Source organism: Ornithorhynchus anatinus, chromosome 3 (assembly GCF_004115215.2).
Source record: "Ornithorhynchus anatinus isolate Pmale09 chromosome 3, mOrnAna1.pri.v4, whole genome shotgun sequence".
Taxonomy (NCBI): domain Eukaryota; kingdom Metazoa; phylum Chordata; class Mammalia; order Monotremata; family Ornithorhynchidae; genus Ornithorhynchus; species Ornithorhynchus anatinus.
Window position 1 is genome coordinate 7854244 of NC_041730.1, and position 9760 is coordinate 7864003.

A 9760-nucleotide genomic window follows, 5' to 3' on the forward strand; every position below is an offset into this window, starting at 1 on the left:
CAGATCCCGTTGGTCAAATGCCGTGGAAGTGAAAGCGGTTTCCCGACTGCGTTGCCGTACGGCCCAGGCCTAGATCGAAGCGCTGAACCCTTACGATGCGTATCGACGCCTTCATTCTTTTTCATTCATTCAGTCGTCTTTATTGAGCCCTTGCTGTGTGCAGAGCACTGGACTAAGCGCCTGGGAAGTGCAGTTCAGCAATAAAGAGAGACAATCCCTGCCCACACCGGTTTTACAGTCTAGAAGCGGGGAGACAGACGTCAAAACAAGTAAACGGGCGTCGGTATGAATAAATAGAATTACAGGTATATACACATCAAAGCAAGTAAACAGGCGTCGCTATGAATAAATAGAATTATAGACATATACGCATCAAAACAAGTAAACAGGCATCATTATAAATAAATAAAATTATTGATATATGCATAAGTGCTGTGGGACGGGGAGGGGTAGAGCAAAGGGAGTGAGTTGAAGCGACGCCGAGGGGAGGGGGAGCTGAGGAAAAGGGCTCAGTCCGGGAAGGCCTCCTGGAGGAGGTGGGCTTCCGGTAGGGCTCTGAAGGGGAAAAGTGAGCTAGTTTGGCGGCCGTGAGGAGGGAGGGCGTTCCAGGTCAGAGGTAGCACGTGGGCCAGGGGCCGACGGCGGGACGGGCGAGAAGGCGGCCCGGTGAGGAGGTGAGCGGCGGCAGAGGAGCGGAGCGTGCGGGCTGCGATAGAGAAGGAGACAAGGGAGATGAGGTAGGAGGGGGCCAGGGGATGGCGGGCTTTGAAGTCGAGAGTGCAGCGTGGCTCAGTGGAAAGACCACGGGCCCGGGAGTCAGAGGTCATGGGTTCGAATTCCGGCTCTGCCACGGACTGTCTCTCTCTGTTGCCGACTTGTTCATTCCAAGCGCCTGGTACAGTGCTCTGCACACAGTAAGCGCTCCATAAATACTATTGAATGAATGGGTCAGCTGTGGGCAAGTCACTTCACTTCTCTGGGCCTCAGTGACCTCATCTGTAAAATGGGGGTGAAGACTGTGAGCTTCACGTGGGACAACCTGAGTACCCTGTATCTACCCCAGCGCTTAGAACAGTGCTCTGCACAGAGTAAGCGCTTAACAAATACCAACATTATTATTAAGAGCGAGGAGTTTTTGTTTTCCCCCCCGTGCATTCATTTCTGTGACCTCGTCAGGTTCAGGTCCTCTCTGGGTCTAGACTGGAAGCTCATTGGGGGCAGGGACTATGTCTGTTAGATTGTCAGTCAGTGGAATTTATTGAACGCTTATGGTGGGCAGAGCACTGTGCTGAGCGCTTGGGAGAGGATAGTACGACAATATAACAGACACATTCCCTGCCCTCGACGAGCTTTCAGGCTAAAGTACAGTGTTGGGCACAGAGTAAGTGCTCAGTAAATATGATCAGCGGACTGATCCACCGTCGGAACTCGGTGACTCAGCTTTGCTCCGCGTTCGTGTGTCCTGTGTGGTGCCCAGCTGGACCCCGTAGGTGGGTGACCCCGAGGCTAGGACACTCACTTCTCATATAAATCCCCTTTCCTACGCTGACATTTCCCTGATTGACCCTAAAGCTCTAGCCGTGGTCACTATTTCCCCCTCCGCTACGGGCAACGGTGGGGCCTGGTGGAAAGAGCACGGGCTTGGGAGTCGGAAGGATCTGGGTTCTGATCCTGGCTCCGCCCCCTGCCTCCTGTGGGACACTGGGCACTTCTCTGGGCCTCAGTTCCCTCGTCTACAAAATGGGGATTCAGCCCCTGTGTTCCCTCCTACTTTGATTGTGAGCCCCATGTGGGACCTGATTATCTTGTATCTCCCCCATACTATAGTGCTGGGCATAGAGGAAGCACTTTACAAATACTATTATTATTATTGTTATTATGTCCCCTCCGCTCTTGCCTTCTCACCCCCCCAAACCCTGAGGTATTCACCCCCCGGCGCTTACATGCATATCTTTAAACTGTGTTGCTTCCCCTGTCTTCAGTTTTTGCTCTGCACAAAGGAAACGCTCAGTAAATTCCACTAATTGATCGTCTGCCTCCCCCCACTAGATTATAAACTCCTTGAGTGCAGGAACCGCTCCTATTAATCCTGTTATACTCTCCCAATCACTAATAATCATTCTATAAATTGATCGATTGATTAATTTATCATCCTAGGTTCCTTTTTTTTTTCCTCCCTCCTCCTCCAGGCCCTCAGGTCTCCTAGGACTGTCTGTTTCCCATTCCCTAGGATACCTTGACCAGTTAAAGTAGTTGAGAAGCAGCGTGGCTGAGGGGAAAGAGCCCGGCTTGGGAGTCGGAGGTCATGGGTTCGAATCGCGACTCTGCCGCTTGGCAGCTGGGTGACTCTGGGCAAGTCACTTCACGTCTCTGGCCTCAGTGACCTCATCTGTAAAATGGGGATGAAGACTGTGAGCCTCACATGGGACAATCTGATTGCCCTCTATCTACCCCAGCGCTTAGAACAGTGCTCTGCACATAGTAAGCGCTTAACAAATACCAGTATTATTATTATTATTATTAAAGTACCGGTTTTCCCTCTAATTGATTATTTTTCCCCCCCAGGGTGCTGAGGAACACTCCAGGAGAGTGAGGTATTACTTCATCTAGGTTCCTCGTCCCATGGATTTCTGAGGCCTGGCTCCTCCAAGCCCTTTGGGTGCCCCAGCCTCACAGCGTAGAGCAAACGTTACGGATGATCCTCGTTATCTTGCTCACCTTGCATTCAGTCAGCCAGCTGTATTTATTGAGCACTTACAGCGTGCAGAGCACTCTGCTGATCACTTGGGAGAGTCCGGTGTAACAATAGAACAGACACATTCCCCGCCCCCAACGGGCTTACAGTCTAGAGGGAGACTGTAATTAATGGAATTAATTACACTAATGGAAAAAAGTTACAGATAGGTACAGAAATGCCGTGGGGCTGGGAGGGGGAATGAATAAAAGGAGCAAGTCAGGGCGGCGCGGAGGGAGAGGGAGAAGAGGAAGGGACGGCTTAGTCGGGGAAGGCCTCTTGGAGGAGATGGGCCTTAATGAAGGCTCTGAAGATGGGGAGAGTCATTGTCGGATTTGAGGAGGGGAAGGGCGTTCCAGGCCCGAGGCGGGATGTGGGCGAGAGGTCGGCAGTGAGATAGATGAGATGGAGGTCCGCTGAGAAGGTTGACGTTACAGGAGCGAAATGTGGGGGCTGGGTTGTAGGAGGAGAGTAGCGAGGCGAGGTAGGAAAGGGCAAGGCGATGGAGGGCGTTAGAAAACTGAGGCCCAGAGAAGTTTAGGCAATTTGCCCGAGGCCTGGGAACCTCCAGACATGTGTCCCCGCACCTTGGATTTACACCTACCTGGGTTCTAATCCTGGCTAATCCCACCGAATGCTTACTCTGTTTTCTTGGACAAGTCACTTCACTTCTCTGGGCCTCAGTTACCTCATCTGTAAAATGGGGATTGGGGCTGTGAGCCCAGTGTGGGACAAGGGATTGTGTCCAACCTGATTTGCGCGTACCCACCCCTGCGTTTAGTGCAGTGCCTGGCACATAGTAAGTGCTTAACAAATCCCATAATTATTATTATCTCATCTGTAAAATGGGGATTAAGACTGTGAGCCCCATGCGGGACAGGGACTGTGTCCCACACGGGGCTCACAGTCTTCAGATGAGGTAACTGAGACACAGAGAAGTGAAGTGGCTTGCCCAAGGCCACATAGCAGACGAGTGGCGGAGCCGGGAAAAGAACCCATGACCTTCTGACTCCCAGGCCCGGACTCTATCCACTCCACCGTGCTGCAAAGGTCAAAACAGATGATTGAGGAGCTATTTTTAAAGAGCCCTTTAACCCTTTTAATTACGTGAAACCACACGGTCTAGTGGAAGAAGCACAGTCCTAGACGTCGGAAGGACCTGGGTTCTAAGGTCACTTCCCTGCTGGGAGACCTTGGGTTAGTCACTTCACTACTCTGAACCTCAAGCCAGCGGTGCCCTGACTTGCTCCCTGTATTCATCCCCACCCCACATCCAGCCGCACTTAATGTACATATCTGTCATTTATTTATTTCTATTATCATCTGTCTCCTCCTCTAGACTATAAGTTCATCGTGGACAGGGAGTGCGTCTAAACAGGTGTTATATTCTACTCTCCCAAGTGCTTAATACAGTGCTCTGCGCACAGTAAGGGACCAACAAATGCGACTTATTGACTGATTACCTCATGGGTAAAATGGGGATTAAAACTGTGAGCCCCATGTGGGACAGGGACTGCGTCCATCCTGAGTAACTTGTTTAGTGCCTGGAACTATAGTTCCGATTAGACTGCAGGCCCGGCAGTGGGCAGGGAGTGTCTCTATCTGTTGCCAAATTGTCCATTCCAAGCGCTTAGTACAGTGCTCTGCACTTGGTAAGCGCTCAATAAATACTATTGAATGAATGGAACATAATAAGAGCTTAACAAATACCGTGTAATAATAATAATTATAATTGTGGTATTTATTAAGCGCTTACTCTTTGCCAGGCACGGGGGTAGATACAAGATCCCCAGGTTCTAGGTGGGGCCCACAATTCTAATAAGTGGGGAGAACAGATATTGAAGCCCCATTTTGCAGATGAGGGAAGTGAGGCCCAGAGTAGTGAGGTGACTTGCCCCGGGCGACACAGCAGGTAAGCGGCGGAGTGGGGATTAGAACCCAGGTCCTCTGACTCCCAGGCTCAGGCTCCTCCCACTAGGCCACGCTGCTTCTCTTAAATCCTGCTATCAAAGCTCTTTCCTTGTTGTGAACGACAGGCCTCGGTCTAATCACAGATATGTTTCATTTCCTTCCTAGTGCCGGCCTGGGGTGGCCCTGAAGAAATCGTGCCTAATAGCTCCCAGCTGCAGTTAGCCAACAGGTAACGCTGAGAGCAGAAAATGTTTGGCAGAATTCCCGGAAAGTCCACGTACTTTGAACCATCCAGCTGATTTCCCAAACGTATTCTTCCTGGAGGTTCATGCGCTCGAAGAAAGCCCTCTCATCTCTAAGTTCTGCCCATGTCGCCAATACGGGCCCAAAATTTCTGGGTCCCCATCGGCCCCGGAGGAGCAAAAGTACCGACTTTAAAAAAAAAAAAGAGGTACCGTATTGAAGCGCTCGGTACGGTGCTCTGCACAGTGAAAGTGCGCAGTAAAGAGCAGCGTGGCTCAGCGGAAAGAGCCCGGGCTTGGGAGTCAGAGGTCGTGGGTTCGAATCCCAGCTCTGCCACTTGGCAGCTGTGTGACTGTGGGCAAGTCACTTCTCTGGGCCTCAGTTCCCTCATCTGTAAAATGGGGGTGAAGACTGTGAGCCTCATGTGGGACAACCTGATTACCCTGTATCTACCCCAGCGCTTAGAACAGTGCTCTGCACATAGTAAGCGCTTAAGAAATACAAACATTATTATTAAAGAGCATTGGTTAAGTACCACCTATCTGGTAACCACCCTGGTGTGACGGATCAGTTAGCCGTCTCCCTCTTTCTGAACTCAGAGAGGGGCCGGGCTGTTCCTCTTCTGCACCGTGATATTGCTTAGAAATTATCTAGACTGTAAGCTCGTTGTGGGCAGGGGATGTGTCTGTTTATTGTTATATCGTACTCTCTCAAGAGCTGAGTACAGCACAGCGCCAAAGAGCTTTTGCGCCCAGCAAGGATTCAATCAATTCGATTGAATGAACGAACGATCGTAACCTCCGTATAGAACAACTGTCTTGAAAAGATCCGAGTTTTATTTTCTCATTTCCCCCTCCTCCCCCCCCCCTTCTTGAAATTCAGAGCCGTGGAAATACTAACGACGAAAGGTCAACGATCCTGGTCCGTGGGGCTCTCGGTAGCGGACCTGACCGACAGCATCGTAAACAATAAGCGAAAAGTTCATTCTGTGTCGATTCTCGCTAAGGTAAAAACCTCGGGGTGGAGCCCTGTCCTTTTCTCCTCTGACCCTAATCGGTTTTCTTTCATTCAGTTTCGGCATAATCTGTGGGGTGTTCTACAGAAAAATCTCTGTCAGTGCTTCAGAATAATGTCTGATCATCCCAGGTCCTTAATGGACAATTGTTCCGGATCAGATGACAGAATACGGTGAGCTTTTAGAAGTGAGTTTCCCTTGTTTATTTTTTTCTCTTGATGGGCGTTATATATCAATCAAGCAGTCAATCTATCCTGATTAATTCAGCAGTCGATAACGTCCCGATTAATCCTGCTGTCGGTCCAGCGGGTTGGATTCTAATCCCAGTTGGGGCCGCCTAGAGAAGCAGCGTGGCTTAGCGGACCTGGGAATCCGGGCCTGGGAATCAGAAGGACCTGGATTCTAATCCCGGCTCTGCCACCTATCTGCTGTTTGACCTTGGGCAAGTCGCTTCGCTTCTCTGGGCCTCAGTCACCTCATCTGTACAATGGGGATGAAGAGTGTGAGCCCCATGGGAGACTTGGACCGTGTCCCACTTAACTTGGATCTACCGCAGAACTTAGAACAGTGCTTGGCACATAGGTAGGCGCTTAACAGGTACCACAGTTATTTTTAGCGTGGGCAAAGTTGGCACCTACCCAGGCAAAGTTGACACATGCCCGGGCAAATGCGGTGCCCGCCCTTTGCGATATGCTGTACCCCTGGAGGGAATAGGGCTGACAGGGAGCAGAGATTGTAGGTGGCCCTTGTGTCTACCGGTCAGTCAGTCAATCGTATTTATCGAGTGTTTACCGTGGGCAGAGGACTGTACTAAGCACTTGGGAGAATACAATGTATCGGACACTCTTCCTGCCCTTAACGAACGTACAGTCTAGAGGAGGAGACAGACATTAATAGAAAGAAATAAAATTACAGATCTGTGCCTAAGGGCTGTGGGACTGAGAAGGGGGGAGGAAGAAAGGGAGCAAGTCAGGGCGACGCCAAAGGGAGTGGGAGAAGAGGAGAAGTGACTTATACAGCGGAGTTTGTAATAGTGCAGGAAAAAAGCGACTCATTCATTCATTCAGTAGTATTTATTGAGCGCTTACTATGTGCAGAGCACTGTACTAAGCGCTTGGAATGGACAGTTCGGCAACAGAGACAATCCCTGGCAAAAGTACATCACCAAGAGGCCATTGAAGTGTCCCTTGAGAAATCCTGGCCGTCTACCATTTTCCCATTCGGGAATTGCTCTTAGGCACACCAGAAGAGCATGCCCGTTATCTGTAATTTATTTAATTCTATTAATGTCTGTCTCCCCCTCTAGACTGTAAGCGTGTCGGGGATGGGGAATGTGCCTGCTTACTGTTGTATTGTACTCTCCCAAGCGTTCAGTACATTCATTCATTCAATGGTATTTATTGAGCGCTTACTATGTGCAGAGCACTATACTAAGCGCTTGGAATGAACAAGTCGGCAACAGATAGAGACGGTCCCTGCCGTTTGACGGGCTTACGGTCTAATCGGGGGAGACGGACAGACGAGAACGATGGCGATGAATAGAGTCGAGGGGAAGAACGTCTCGTAAAAACCGATGGCGACTAAATAGAATCGAGGCGATGTACATTTCATTAACAAAATAAATAGGGTAACGGAAATATATACAGTTGAGCGGACGAGTACGGTGCTGAGGGGATGGGAAGGGAGAGGTGGAGGAGCAGAGGGAAAAAGGGAAAAAGAGGGTTAAGCTGCGGAGAGGTAAAGGGGGGATGGCAGAGGGAGTAGAGGGAGAAGAGGAGCTCAGTCTGGGAAGGCCTCTCGGAGGAGGTGAGTTTTAAGTAGGGTTTTGAAGAGGGGAAGAGAATCAGATTGGCGGAGGTGAGGAGGGAGGGCGTTCCGGGACCGCGGGAGGACGCGGCCCGGGGGTCGGCGGCGGGATGGGCGAGACCGAGGGACGGCGAGGAGGTGGGCGGCAGAGCTCACCACACAGTAAGCATAACTATGATTGAATGAAAGGAAAGAAGGGCTTAGTCAGGGAAGGCCTCTTGGAGGAGGTGTGCCTTCAGTGAGGCTTTGAAGGGGGGAAGAGTAACGGTCTGTCGGGTATGGAATGGGAGGTATCCCAGGCCAGAGGCAGGACGTGGGTGAGAGGTCGGCGGCAAGAAAGAAGATACCAACTTGGTTGGATTCTACTCTCCCAACCACTTACTATGGCGGTCTGCCCAAAGTAAGTGTTCAGTAAATACCACGATTGACTGATTGCTCGACAGTCTCTCCCTTTAGTCTTGCGAACTCCATTTAAGACAGGGAAGCGTCCGATCCGAGTATCTTTTATCGATCCCGGCGCTTGGCTCGGGGCCTGGCTAGGCTCAGTGCATCTCAGCTCCCTGAGAAGCAGCGTTGCCTAGCGGAAAGGGCCCGGGCCTGGGAGGCAGAAGGAACCGGGTTCTGATCCCAGCTCCGCCGCTCGTCTGCTGGGTGACCTCGGGCAATTCACTTCACTTCTCTGGGCCTTAGTTCCCTCATCTGCAAAATGGGGATTCGATACCTGTTCTCCCTCCTACTTGGCCTGGGAGCCCCGTGTGAGACCTGATTATTTTGTATCGACTCCAGTCCTTTAGTACGGTGCCTGGCACGTAGTAAGTGCTTAACAGTACGACAGTTATATAATGTAGATACAAGATGAAGTATTATTATTATTACTGACACATCGTAAGCCCTTAGCAAATACTCCAATTATTATTACCCCCTCCATCAATTCCTCTGCTAAGGTTTCCCTGTCGTCATTTTCATCAGCGACCCGAGTGTCGAGAGCCGCGTCACGCCTTGCTCTCATTTATAATTCGGGGTTCCGGAAACAGAACGAATGAACGAAGCCCAAAAGAGAAACAAAGCGTCGTCGAACGGTTTTCTCCGAAAGGGGCGGAGAACGGACGGGGAAGGCGTTAAGGGTGTTGCGTTTTGGGACTTGAACTTTTTTAGTGAAGGGTCGCTCCTCGTCATCTTTTTTTCCTCCCCTGCAGGGGTCTTATAACATAGACAGTGAGGTGTTCCTGAGTTTGCCGTGCATCCTGGGGAACGGCGGGGTGACCGAAGTGATGGAGACGACGCTGAAGGACGACCGCCTGCTGAAGAAGCTCCAAAGCAGCGCGGCCTCGCTTCGCGATCTGCAGCGGCAGCTGAAAATCTAAGCTCTAATTCGGTGCGGCTGTTGGATTTTCTCCAATGGGAAAGGGACGCTGGTCTGACCTCCTGATTTGTGTAATCAGAGAGCCTTTACGGGTACCTTCGTTACGGCCCGCCCGGCTACTTAGTCGAGCTGGTTGAGTGCTGTGGGGTCCCCCTCGAACAGCTCAGATGTTCTCTCAACACCGTCTTCGTGAGGAGACGGCGGGATTCAGGTAGAAGCCACTCTCTCTGGGGTATCAAAATCCGTCCTCGGTTTTAATCTCGGGCGGGGAAAGCCCAAAGCGACGCTACTTGGAATTTGGCTTTAAACCGGGCGTTACAAACCAACGGTGCGGGCAGAACTTGGGGAGTATTTTTAAAGTGGCGGGTAGACGTCATCGAGCTCGTTTTAAAATGTTCATTCAGGTTGAGAAATGTTATCAGTATTCGGAATTCTCGCCGGGGCCTCCTAAGGTTTTTCTGGTCGGAGAGTATCGAAATGGCTTTTGGGATGGCCACATGGAGAATATCAGTTGTGCCTGAAAAATTCATTCATTTAATTCAGTGGTATTGATGGAGCGCTTACTGTGTGCAAAGCAGTGTACACTAAGCGCGTAGGAGAGCACACCCACAACAGACCCATTCCCTGCCCACAGCGAGCTCACATTCTAGAGAGAAGTACGTCATATTAACGGTCGAGCATCTTGTAA

The 9760-nt window shown here is 50.7% G+C and overlaps 1 protein-coding gene across 5 annotated transcripts in view; it reads left to right on the plus strand.

Annotated features, from left to right (window-relative positions):
* UEVLD (UEV and lactate/malate dehyrogenase domains) overlaps positions 1-9398 on the plus strand; it is a 41393-nt gene extending 31995 nt beyond the window's left edge. For all 5 annotated transcript variants that reach the window (XM_029060934.2, XM_029060936.2, XM_029060935.2 and 2 more), the window contains 3 exons: positions 4811-4874; positions 5771-5894; positions 8906-9398. In XM_029060934.2, coding sequence (XP_028916767.1) covers positions 4811-4874; positions 5771-5894; positions 8906-9073 — 356 coding nt within the window. In that variant the 3' untranslated portion in view covers positions 9074-9398. The remainder of the gene's footprint in view (positions 1-4810; positions 4875-5770; positions 5895-8905) is intronic.
* Positions 9399-9760: the final 362 nt, after the last annotated feature.